This window comes from Anolis carolinensis, chromosome 1 (genome assembly GCF_035594765.1).
Source record: "Anolis carolinensis isolate JA03-04 chromosome 1, rAnoCar3.1.pri, whole genome shotgun sequence".
In the NCBI taxonomy this organism is placed as follows: domain Eukaryota; kingdom Metazoa; phylum Chordata; class Lepidosauria; order Squamata; family Dactyloidae; genus Anolis; species Anolis carolinensis.
The window spans coordinates 113995407-114008813 of record NC_085841.1 but is presented as its reverse complement, the minus strand read 5'-3'; the positions used below and the strand labels follow the sequence as shown (position 1 = coordinate 114008813).

Here is a 13407-nt window from a genome sequence, read left to right as displayed (position 1 = left end):
GAAAAAAAATCCTTCTCTCAATAATCTGCAGGCATTGTCATTGTCTGCTTTATAGGATTTTGGAATAGTGACTACAGAAAATGAATGCCATTACTTTGCCAATGCTCTGAGAGTATAAAACAAAAAGAGAGAACAGGGATAGCTTTGATTTTACATCTTACTAACAAAAATGTCTAGACCAAGAAAATCATTGTTTTTACGTACACAAGTCAGTTTTTGCAGCTTTTCAACAAGCGGCTTGCCATGTTTAAGCAGTTTGCACACCACATATCTTATTAATCTGAATGCCTTCCTTTGTCTATAAAACAGAAAAATGAGCAGGAAAGAAAAAGTCAGGTACCTAAGGAAAATCCAGTGCTCCGTCAAGGCAGTCAGGGAGGCCCTCTGCTTGATAAGTATCTTCATGAGGTGTGCAGTAAATCCCTTACACCTCTCCACAGTGCCCAGTCCAATTTCCTGTTGCAACAAGAAAGGGGCCTTTATTCATGGGTTTGCCATAAATTGTCCTCCTATTTGTATTATTGGAATACATGGATCTTTACCTAATAATATCACGATAAATGTAAAAAGACACTGGAAGCAATAAGTATTCTTATGTATGTATGTAAGGAACCCCGGTGGCGAAGTGTGTTAAAGCACTGAGCTGCTGAACTTGCAGACCGAAAGGTCCCAGGTTCAAACCTCGAGAGTGGCGTGAGCGACCGCTGTTAGCTCCAGATTCTGCCAACCTAGCAGTTTGAAAACATGCCAATGTGAGTAGATCAATAGGTATCACTCCGGCGGGAAGGTAACAGCACTCCATGCAGTCATGACGGCCACATGACCTTGGAGGTGTCTACGGACAACGCTGGGTCTTCGGCTTAGAAATGGAGATGAGCACCAACCCCCAGAGTCAGACATGACTGAACTTAACATCAGGGGAAACCTTTACCTTTACCGTATGTATGTATTTAATTTATATAGGTTTTACAATAGCCTTTGGTAGTAAACTGGGCAATAAGCAGTTATGCAAACTGCATTGGCTAGTAGCTAGTCTACTCTAGTTGAGACTTACAAATAGATTTAAACCAGTAAATTTAATATGCAGAAATATTTGGTAATAACTTTCATTAGAGACAAACTAGTAGACCTGTTATATGATTACCTCCATACATTTGTTTTATATCTACAACATGGCCTGAGAACAGCTATGCTTATTTTAAATAAACTTATCAGACTTCTCAGTGACTGATCCTGTCTTGTTTGCTCAAAACTGTTAAAAGCATAAAGTTAAACAAAATCTTTAACATTATTTGAAGTCACTCTTTTACCTTTGAAGGTGATAATAATACTGTCTGAAGCCTACAGTGGCGTGCAAGAGCCTGATAGAAATATTTCTGGCATCCATCCCAGGAGGAAGATATCTCAGAGAGTAACCTGGAAAGTACAAGACTTATTTTTATTCCCTAGAACAAAAAGAGTAATCTGCTTCAAAAGTTTCAAGATAGACGACACAGACGTAAAGTCTTAGAAGTTCAGTTAATTTATGTTTGTAGCAGTCCAAACCAATTTTACAGTACATTAGTAAGTTATGATCCTAATAATGGATGTAGACATGTTAGAAATGCTGGTTTTAATTTAAGGACCAATTACTATTTCTGCTGTGTTAGTTCTAGAGTGCAATTGCAGGGGAAGGGGATGGGAGGCTGATGGTGCAGGGAAAGGCTTAAACTTTCTCCCAGCTATTGCTTTAGAATATCCTAATCAAATGGTAACTTTTCAGTTTTAGAAAGTCAAACAACCCATTTCTGTTTTAGCCTGAAAAAGAGGAGATACATACCTTGCATCCAATTTCTGTGTGCTGCTGATCAAGGACAATGCACTACGCAAATCCAATGGCTGAAGGAAAAGCAGGTCCTGGGAAGTTTTAGAACGGGACCAAGCAAGACCTTTGCGATATGACAATCCTAGGAAGACAGTTGAAACAAATGTGTACCTTTTAGCATCTTCTTGTTATTTGAAAGAAAAGTCACATGGTTTCCCCCCCCCCCAATTCGTTTCAGCTAGCTTAGAAACGCACTAAGATATATAGAGAATTGTCCTCAACCAAGTTTGTCTAGTGAGAATTTAAATAGCTACAAAATTAATCACTCTTACAAACTACTACTGCAACAGAGCTAAATCATTTAGTATTTCTAACGAATACTTGCTCCACCTTATGACAACAGCTGCTTTCAGATGACTATCATTGGATACATTTAATGAATGTTTAAATTTTACTCCTATGCAGGAACAAACCAATGTTTGGAAGAACAATGTGAATATCAGGCTCCTATGCTCTCTTTTTGCTTGCAGAAAATTACAGCCTGGGTGGGCTTACAAATGAGAAAGAGAAGCCATGTTCAAACCCGGAAAAAGAAGCATGAGTCTAGGGAACTCTGATGTTACAGGGAGGATCTATAGATCATTAAATGAACAAAAGCTTAGAAGATCCTATGTTCAGCTTCTGGCACCTCTAAATAAAAGTATGAGGTAACAAATGATAAGAAAGAATTTCACCTGGGATAATGGAGAGCCGCTTACAACCAGTGTAGCCAATACTGAATTATATATATGGATAAGTAACCTAATATAATAAAAGACAGTTTCTTGTGGGCCTATCCAGTCAACTCTGAATCATGAGTTTTGAATTTGTATTCTATTATTGCTGCATGTTGCTTTTGTACCGTGTTCGATGTATGTTTTTATAATTATGGGTTTTTATCTATGTATGTTATTATATGCATTTTATTTATGTTTGTATGTTGCGACTCTGTTGTACCCCGCCTAAAGTCATTAGGAGAGGCAGGTAAACAATAAAATGAACTATTATTATATTACTATATCACGTGAGGGAGCGCCTGGTAGCACAGCGAGTTAAACCGCTGAGCTGCTGAACTTGCTGACCAAAAGGTTGGCGGTTCGGATCGGGAAAGTGGAGTGAGCTCCCGCTGTTAGCACCAGCTTCTGCCAACCTAGCAGTTCAAAAAGATGCAAGTTTGAGTGGATTAATAGGTATTGCTCCGGCGGGAAGGTAATGGCGCTCCATGCAGTCATGCTTGGCCACATGACCTTGGAGGTGTCTACAGACAACGCTGGCTCTTCGGCTTAGAAATGGAGATGAGCACCAACACCCAGAGTCGGACATGACTAGACTTTATGTCAGGGAGAAACCTTTACCTTTACTATAAAAAAGAAGATAGTAATTCCACACTTACTAAACACATCTGCCCTTGCGCTTTGCTACTCTGCTGCTGAATACGCATACCCATTGTGGAATACATCTCATCATGTTAAAACAGTGGATGTGGCCCTTAATGAGACACATGACCAGGAATGTATCTCCTCTGGATACAGGGGTTTTACTGTATAAAGAAGTACACACACAAAAACTAAATAGTATTGGGGGGGCACTAAGAACAGAATATTACTGTTTATTATTCAAATTTTTAAAAAATGGCTTCATTTCCCTTTACCTGTAGTTGCAAGATGTTTAAAGAGCTCTGTTAAGGCCCTCTGTTTCTGCACAAGGAAATGTTTGGCCTCAGATTTCTGTTTTTCCTTTTCTGCAGCTGGATTTACAGCTAGATCCTGTAATTCACGGGCAGAGGAAATTATATCACCTACAAAAGAGAGAGGAATCAAAATAATCCATGCAGCAAAATTCACACTTTCATTCTTATTCCACAGCTTTAAAGACAAAGTATTTGGAAAGGTGAAGATCTAAATATATAAAATTGTATGTTTGAATTTCTACAGTGCTTACCAGTGAAATTGTCAAGGTCCTCCACAAGATCCAAAAACGAATTGTTCTTCACCAGACCTGTGTATATTTTCTGCAACCGCTTTGTGAGCTTGGGCAAGCGGCCCTGAAGGGATTCTGGTTGAAACACCTCTCCTTCAAATTCTTCCAAAAGGACAGCCTGATAAAATGTCAAAAACAGACATGCCACAAAAACTAAAGCTCAAATACTAAAGCGACAAGACTGGACTCCACTCAACAACTGGATTCATGACAAGCCAAGCTTGTACATTGTGGTGTGTGCTCATAGATTGTACATATAACTGAGTAAGTTAACCTTTCTATTCCTAAAAGCTTGATGATTCAAACTAGAACAGATGTACTGAGTTCCTGAAATAAAGCATTTCAAACTAAGGTTGGGTGACCTTATGCTTGATTTCTTCTCCACAACATAACATTCTTATACACAATAAGCTACCAAAGCCACTTTCTTCTTGAGGATCTTGATATCAATTCTTGATTTTTTTTTACACTAAGGCACACTTGTAGCATCAAGTTCCTCTAGTGGTCTAGAACAGGACTCTCTAGAACAGTAAGTATATTTGTGGATTTCAAATAGTATCAAAATGTTTATAGTATAAGTCTCCCTGAGTCTCCTTGTGGGTATAAGTGGGTATAAATAAACATAAAACTACTACTGCTAATAATAATAATACTGTCCCTCTCTATCATCTGAGATATGCAAATATTTAGATCAGGCTATTCAAACTCATGTGTATGAGTTCAAACAATCCTACACTACAAGAAGAAAACCCTGAGATAGGCAACAAAAACAAACTAAGTTTTTAAATAAGTATGTAAACAAAATAAGTTTGTAAATATCTAGCATTCCATCTCAAAAAAACCCATGAAAAATCGCAGTACCTGAATGGCATCTGTTCTAGCCATTAGGCTTTTTCTTAATATGTTGCTTAGAATCTGGATTTTAGTTTCTTGGTTGTCTGTTGTCTCTTGTTTCAGCAAGGAAACAAGTTGCTCTTCTTTGGCTGTTTCTACCAAGGCAGATCGACAGGGTTCACTGAGAGCAGCTTCAAACTTCTTCATGAATTTAAAAAGTGTCCTAGTCCCCACGAAAGTAGGGAACAACAACAACAAAAAACTATGAGTATGTGGATATGGATATATTGCACATTTATCTCATGCCAGAAAGAACACATGGAGCACAAGCTCCATAACAATATGATAAGCTCAGTGAAAATAGAGAAAACAGTTGACTGAAATAGTTCAAACATTGTGCACAACCCAATTTAAGTGTATACATATTAAAACATATTGATAGTAAATTCTGTGACATCCAGTAGAGTGAAAGTGGGCAAAGTGTGGTCTACAGGCCACGTGAAAACGCCAGAGGTATTCAGTTTCCTGCAGGGATTTCTGGGGTGAAAAATAAAAGTCACAGTACTCTTCCATTTTCTTTGCCCCCAAATGTTCTTTAGTGCGTGTGGGGACCTTTTTACCACACAGAGTACAGGCCAGAAAAGGTCTTTTTCAAACGAAGCAAACCTGAAATGACTTCTAGTCATTTCATGATTTAAAAAATACTTCTCCTAGGCCTAAAATAGACCATGGGTTCTAAAAACATGGAAGAAATGCCTCAAAGCCTCTAGAGAGAATTTGGGGACAAAATCTTTTTTTGTTTTTGTTTGTTTCTTTTGTGGTAAGGGCTGTGCACTCTAAGGAGCTGATGCAGTCCCCTAGTGTCCCAGAGCCCCTGCAATAGAGTAATTCCCAAATAGTGAGATACAGTTTACCAGTAGGCTGTGAGAACATTGTATGGGGAGACAAAAGATGGATGTTATGTGTGCACAGTAGGCACATAATAAAATAGGTACTAAAATAATCTTTATAAGGTCATATATTGGCAAATTAATCTTATCTAAAATTAAAACGGGCTGAGATACTGTTCAAAATTGGCAGAGAATAACCCTTTGACACTGTATTTCTATGGCTGATAAGCTTAGCAGCCATAGTGCAGATGTTGTTGACTGTATCATCCAATGCAGCTTATCAATAGCCATTTCAGTCATGGGGCATGACTGCCTCCTTGCACAAACACCCAAACCTTTAAGATGGCTCCCCACATTGCAAGCAAATGGGGACCAGCTTGTGTACCTACTTAAGAATATAACCAGTGAAGTACCCAGGAGTTACACCAACAAAATGCCCGAACAGGATTCCAGGCAAAATCATGTAAAATCACCCAGGTGTACTATTTACTCCCTCACTACTGATGGATTTGTCTTTTTTTGACAATTTCCACAGTGGGCTTTATGGAAGAAAGTAACAAGAGGAAAGTGTAGACCAGTCTTCAGAAAAATGTGTATCTTAGAGGATGGATTGGGATCCATAGCAGCTCATTTTACAATCAACCAGATAGTCTTGAGGGGACCACAGACTCTTTGTTGTTCAAAATAACAGTTTCACGTTTTGCCTTCTGTTCCCTACCTAACCCCAAATTTTTAAGATGGCCACTGATTCATTAACTAACCTGTGTGTTTTCTCCACAGACTGTTTTACGGCCCAAAAACTGACATCGTTCCACTTACAGATTTTAACAAACCCCTGTAAAATAAACAAACAGATACTGTGAACTTCAATATTTATCTGAATGGTATTAACAAATGAGAGGTTACATGTTTCTAGTTTAAATAAAAGCACATTAAGCAGCTAGGTTTAGGCTTGAAACAAGTTTATTGCAAACAGAAAGTAGGAGAGGGCCGTTACATTAAAAAGTCTTATTCTTACTTTCAGTTCTTTTTCTATAGGGCGCCGAACTTCAGCCAGCCTGGCTTGGACACTCTCTGAAAACTGGTTATAGTAATTGTACAGATTCCACAATATATTGCACAGCAAGTCTGAAAAAATGAAAAACAAACTTCATTTAAATTAGTGTTTCAGGCATGCAAATCCCTTAGAGATCATTCAGAAGTAATCTTGAGTTGTAGTGACAATCTCTTCTTTACAAACCAGTTCATCATTAGTTTGCTAAAAGCTGAACCCCTTTGGGTAATTTTTCAAGAGGCTGGTAACCTAACACAGGAAAATAAACTAAACCAATCTTCTATTTAAAAAAAAAAAAAAGAACAATCTCCACTAGGAGATCTCTTTAATATAAGTCTCCCTGGATTCTATTTCTTTCTACAACTCCTTCTATCTCTGGCATTTGGCTGTGAGATGTGAGGCTGATGGGAGTAAAAACCAAGATATTTACGAGATGGAGGAAAAGCTTCCCTGGGTCAGGATACTGATACAGGGAGGAACTAAAGTGGTTAGGAGAACTAAAGCCTGTTTTTCTAAAGACTGGCAGCCAATCCTGCCCAATAAGCACAGCATATAATTCCATTTGTGAAATAGGCAGCTGAAGTTTTTCTTGAAGTACATAATGTCTTAACTCATGGAAGGGGGGTAGGGCTTGTCTACTAGGAAATCCTAGGGAGCACAGAAACAGTGATGAATTTTGCATGAAGAAGAAAAAAAGAGTGACCCTACTGATCTACATGCAACTAGTGTGTATTAAATTTCCCAAAAGCAATGTATTGACCACCAAAACAGGAAGAATTTTAACCCATTTTAAATTTATGGAATACTCTGTCTGTACTAGACTGACGGGCATTGACTCATTTATTTTTTATGCCAAGATAAAACACTGCTTTTAAACTAAGGCTTTGGGACCTAACTGAATTTTCAAATTTACATAAAAAATAACTATTTAATGTTTTAAGCTGTTTTGTGTTACATAGTAACTTGCTTTATATGTTTTAACCTATTTAAAGTATTTTACTGTTTCAAATTTGGAATTGCTAGAAATAGTGTCTGCTGCTTCACTGTATGCAAGGATCAAAACAAAGAAGTGGAAAACATATCATCAAGGTGAAATAATACAATGAAACTAGACTCCATGTGCTACTACGTGATGGTCAAAACTTTGATTTGCTTTGGGCTTTTTAAAAAATAAAATGTTTTTGCCTTCTCATAACATTATTTAATTTTTTTACCTTTATGCTACCCTGAGATCCAATGAGAAAGGACAAGATATAAATATTAAATAACCACCTACCATTTCCTTCCACTTGTGGCATCAACAAGACTTGACAATGGAATTCCAAGAGCATCTGAAGCCGAACATGAAATTGCCCCAGTGAGGATCCTTCTATGAAAGCCTGTAGCGTTGTGACCACTGCATCTAAACTCATGTCTGTCAGTTTGATGGAAATGGAATTATAAGAAAGAAAGGGAGAGGGGAGAGACATAAAACCAGATGCCATTCAAACTGACTTGCTTTGACTTACTATTTTTAAAGTGTGGTTGCAACCAAATCTACCATCTCTCTCCCCCTAAATTATTATATGATGCAGATATAAAATGCAGACTTCTTGTAATCTAGAGATTGGTGCTGGGAATTGGTGCTCATCTCCATTTCTAAGCCAAAGAGCCGGTGTTGTTTGCAGACACCCCCTAGGTCATGTGGCCACCATGACTGCATGGTGTGCCGTTACCTTCCTGCCAAAGCGGTACCTATTGATCTACTCACATTTACATGTTTTCAAACTGTTAGGTTGGCTGGAGCTAATAGTGGGAGCTCACTCCACTCCCTGGATTTGAACCACCAACCTTTCGGTCAGCAAGTTCAGCAGCTCAGTGGTTTAATCCGCTGCACCGCAGCGGGCTCCAAGAACTTTGGTTCAATAAAAAAGAGGAAAAAGGCAATAGTATTGTTCATCTAAATCAGGCATAGGAAAACCTTGGCCCTCCCATTAGGCTATTAGGAATTATGGGAGTTGAAATCCACAAACACCTGAGGGCCATTCATCCAATGCTTTTGGGTTTGGAAAGATCGGCCGCTTACAAGAAACGTTGCCCAGGGGACGCCCGACTGAATTTACTCAATCTTCGGGGAGGCTCTTTCCGTGTCCTCTTGATGTTCCTCCAGCAGCAGCAAGGGTGTCTCTCTGGGCAGCTAAACCTGGCAATCCCAACTGGATGGCCCCCCATGAGGGTCTTCCTCCCGGGGCAAACCAAGAATGGGCAACATGGAAGTCCCTAAACAGACTGAGAAGCGGAGTGGGCAGATCTAAAGACAACTTGGCAAGGTGGCACTACCTGGAGGAATCCTCCACCTTGTGTGACTGTGGAGCAGAACAAACAACTCCGCATATGTATGCTTGCCCACAATGCCCTGCCTCATGTACGGAGGAGGAGTTGTTTAAAGCTACGGACAATGCGGTTGCTGTTGCCCGCTTTTGGTCCAAAACTATTTAGTTGCTTGTGATTTTCTTTTTTCCCCCCATCATTTTGAAATTTGTCGTGAAATGCTTTTGACACGAAATAAAAATTAAAACCTGAGGGCCAATGTTTGCCCATGCTTGATCTAAATCCATAACTTCATGCTTCATTTTCCAAAACAGAATCAGAAACTGTGGCCTTCCAGATGTTACTACACTCTTTACATCAGCTCCTGACAACAATTGCCAAAATCTGGAAGGCCACAACTTCGCTATTCTTCTACTATAGGAGGGATCAAACAGTGCAGGAATCATACACACACTCCAACATATAGTTGAAAGTGGCCTGAGTCAAGAAGGGCTAAATAGGCTGTGGTATATGAAACTGGGAGTGGCTGTGTAGCTTGCACAATACATCCTTTGCTATCTTATTTCATATAAAAATTCTCTGCTTTTGGTGCAACTTGGAACTCTGACCTAAAACCGTAGAACAAGCAAGGATCTGTATTGACACAAGCAAGTGAGGGAAGAAAGGAGTTCATAAACTGTGTTACATCAAAGTTGTCTGTATTAGGTTTGACCCGGGCAAACAAAAATATTCATAGCTACTTGAACATATAGCAGACAAAGTAGATGTACCACCTTTGGTGTGAAACTAACAGCAAACAAAAGAATATGCTGGTGTCAATACAAAGATCTCAAAATGTTAACATAGGGAGATGAGCATTATGCTTGACTCTACTTGGGCGTATACTATAACATTTTCAAACTTAACAAAAGATCCTAAAAGAATCTATATTATGGAGCACATATGGTATGTTGGGAAACTTGGTCAAGTCATAAAGAAAACATTTCCTTAGTTGTGTGCACTTTTACTTCAAGGGAGACTTATTCCTCCTCCTTATACAACACCATTCAGGTTACCTTCAGTTTTCTTCTCTGTTTGTTCCTGTCTATATTTCTCAATCATCTGATAGACTGAAAACCAGTGTTTCATTGATTTTTCTGAATGATGTTTCATTGTGTTGTCCAGGCTAGCAGACCAACAGCTGGCAATTGAGAGAATAAGGAGAAATGAATGAATCACTTTTGTCTCAATGCTTTGGTTCATTCTCCCAATAAGTCCCCCAATACTCAGCCCAAATGGAGCTGATGATGCAAACCTCAGTTCTAGTTTACGCCACTGGAAGATCAGCTGAGTGACCAAATCAAGGTGTTTCCTCAGAGACACTGAACGACTAGCATTCTCCTCCCAGTCCTAGAAGGGAGAGGGATACCTTTTACACAAGAGGATACATTGCAGAGCAACAAGGCAGGATGATGAAAAAACTTTTCATGGCAGTTATCTATGCTTCAAATTGCCAATGTTATTGCTTTTGTTGTATATACATAGTAGCAGAATTATTATCAGTAAATCTATTTATTAAAATACAGGTGAACCATCAATATTTATGGAGTTTGCAAGAAATGCATGCACATATGTATGCATACACACAGAAGTAAATGCGCTACTGACCTGAGACTTAGCCAACAAAATCTCAAGGCCATTGAGGAACTTTGAGAGAGGGCTGGAGAGTGGAAAACTACAGATTCTATCTATCACAACCAGGATCTGTGAAATGAAAACAGAAGATCACAATATATCTGGCTGTTGCTTTCCAAAGAACTATTCCCAAGAGGTGTTTTTTTGATTGTTTTTTTTTAAAAATCCTCAATAACACACAGGCGGAATATACCTGAGCAGTTGCAAAGGCACAACCTAATGTTGTGCTTTTATGTAATTATTTTATATTCATGATGCACACACATTCTCTAATTTAGGGGCAATATAGGGAGCATGAAAGTCTGCATTCCCCACTTACCAGGTAGTGGCAGCTGCAAACAATAAGGATCTGCTCCCTTGTTAATCAGCAAACCAAAGACTGATGTTTCCAACCCTTCCCACATGAATGGCCTCTGGAGTGAGAGGGAATTATGACAATTCTGCTCAAGGAGCTGCTTTCCGAGTGACAGGGGAACAAACCCCGTCAATCACAGAAGATGCTGCCTGGTACATGGGGATGGGTGGGTCTGGGTCAAGAGTCACTGAGTGGCAATTATAGTGGTTAAACATTCAAATTTCAAAGAGTGCACTTTTTGCAGCTGCACATTTCATTTGCCAGTAAATATGTTTTTGGTTTCAGGGTTTTGAAAATTAAGGTGTGCATCACATTCGATGGCACACTAGATTCGAGTAAATACGGAGTAATAACTCCAGATTAGTAATACAATTTAAAATATAATCTACATATACATGCACAACTAATTTTTCCATCTATCAAGAATAAATTACTCAACTATCAAATGTAAGCAACTCAAGAATACTCCTGGATTTATGGAAAGTACTGCCCATGTAATACTGGGGCTATTTATGAAAGCAAATGTAAATTGAATAATGGTTACTAGCTGTGCCCAGCCACGCGTTGCTGTGGCAAAGTATGGTGGTATGGGAAATAAAGTATTGAGGTGGTAGTTAAGGTAAAGGGTAAACGTTTTCCCCTGACATTAAGTCCAGTCATGTCTGACTCTGGGGGTTGGTGCTCATCTCCATTTGTGGGAGGTGTTAGCTGGCCCTGATTCTTTCCTGTCTGGAATTCCCTTGTTTTCAGAGTGGTGTTCTTTGCGATATTTTATGTGCTTCTACTGTCTGTGGCCCTGAGAAAACCGAGGATTTGCCAGACTTTGATGATGGGAATACTTTGTTGGGAGGTGTTAGCTGGCCCTGATTGTTTCCTGTGTGGAATTCCCGTTTTCAGAGTGTAGTTCTTTATTTAGTGTTCTGATTTTAGAGATTGTATTGTTCTGTTTTATTATACCACATTAATTTTTATATATTCAGATTTTAGTGTTTTTGAATACTTGGGAGACAGATTGTATTTATTTTCATGGTTGACCGCAACACAATAATAATAATAATAATAATAATAATAATAATAATAATAATAATAATAGTAATAATCTGTGGAAGAGGCCTGAGGCCTAAATCTGCCTGTCCCCTGGGCTGAGTTGGTTGCTAGGAGACCAAGTGGGCAGAGATAAGTCCTCTAACTGGCAGCAATTGGATAAAAACAATTATTCCTTTTCCTCTAATTAGGACTTTATTTTTCTTTTCTTTTTGTTGTATCAATTTAGAGGCGTGGATGATGGCTTGTGTTGTCAAATTTCGAGGTTGGGGGACCTGTAGTTTTGTTGTTTTGTTGGTCGCCGTGATGCCATCACTCATTTATATATATAGATTTAACTAATTTTGAACATGCATGTTCGAAACAAAGAGGTAAGATTATGGCTGCGCCTTACCTGGACAAGAGCAGGGTGTTCAGGCCATTCTTTTAATAGTCCTTTTACTTCTTTTGTGAAGTTTTCAAGCACAGGTTGGCACTGCCGTACTTGCTGAACATTAGGATGATGATAGAAATCATATGGCCCTTCTGTTTGTAGAACCAGTTCTGAAGCACCTTCTTCAAAAAGTGTATTTTGGAGTATTGTGCTAGTTAGAAGCTGGCTGCCATGCAGGTTGTCATTCATTTCAGAACCTAAATTCAGGGTGAGGCAGAAAGGCAAACCAAAAAGGGACAGTAGGTAAAGAGCAAACAGAACTGTAGGGGGGAAACATCATCCCTTAGAACGTATCCATCTGCAGTGTGTCTCAAGCTATATGATGCAATGTAAGTCTTCTCCCAGTGTACCAAGGACCAGAACCTCATTTGTGTCACAGTATTATTGTGTTTACAAAGCTTCCAGGACACTCAACACAGAGCAACAACAACAAATGGTTTGCAAACCAGCAATGGTCTGTGGATGAATAAGAGCATCTGGGCCGCACTCTCAGTTTTAACACATAATAGCAGAAGGCCCAAAAGAAACAGGTGTGTAAAATATTCAGCAATTCAATGTAGATTAAGATGGCCCTATGGTAGACAAGTCAACTTGTTCCCCGAAGGAAGAAGGTACTGAACCACAGTGTACTTGAAAACACAAGGAAGTCTTACCAATCAAAGGATAGTAGTGAGCCAAAAGTGATGCACCAGTCTGGTAACAAGAAAGAAATGCATTCAAATTATGCTTAGTCTGATGGGTGGGCAGGTTTTGTCTATACCACAGAGATCGTGCAAAGAGAAGGCAAAGTTGCTGGTGAATTGTCATGACTGTTTTCATTGAGTGATGGGAAAGGAGTGGTTTTCCAGGAGATTCTTCATTTTCCAAACCATCTTCGATTTCCATTTTTCTCTCAAGGCTTGCCTCAGATGTAATATCTTCAAAGTCCTGAATCACATATATACATATAAATAATTGTTAAATGTCACCTTGCGGTGTTGTGCTTGAAGA

At 39.0% G+C, this 13407-nt stretch overlaps 1 protein-coding gene across 2 annotated transcripts in view; it reads right to left on the bottom strand.

Annotated features, from left to right (window-relative positions):
• The window catches only part of LOC100558840 (LYR motif-containing protein 2), a 140510-nt gene that overhangs the window by 36125 nt on the left and 90978 nt on the right, over positions 1 to 13407 (bottom strand). For both annotated transcript variants that reach the window (XM_062980755.1, XM_062980757.1), the window contains exons 65-78: positions 13071 to 13344; positions 12379 to 12614; positions 10559 to 10654; positions 10206 to 10300; positions 9967 to 10091; positions 7878 to 8015; positions 6566 to 6675; positions 6309 to 6382; positions 4685 to 4880; positions 3785 to 3941; positions 3495 to 3641; positions 1820 to 1946; positions 1311 to 1416; positions 341 to 456 (exon numbers count right to left, since the gene is read on the bottom strand). In XM_062980755.1, the coding sequence (XP_062836825.1) occupies positions 341 to 456; positions 1311 to 1416; positions 1820 to 1946; positions 3495 to 3641; positions 3785 to 3941; positions 4685 to 4880; positions 6309 to 6382; positions 6566 to 6675; positions 7878 to 8015; positions 9967 to 10091; positions 10206 to 10300; positions 10559 to 10654; positions 12379 to 12614; positions 13071 to 13344 (1997 nt within the window). The remainder of the gene's footprint in view (positions 1 to 340; positions 457 to 1310; positions 1417 to 1819; positions 1947 to 3494; positions 3642 to 3784; positions 3942 to 4684; positions 4881 to 6308; positions 6383 to 6565; positions 6676 to 7877; positions 8016 to 9966; positions 10092 to 10205; positions 10301 to 10558; positions 10655 to 12378; positions 12615 to 13070; positions 13345 to 13407) is intronic.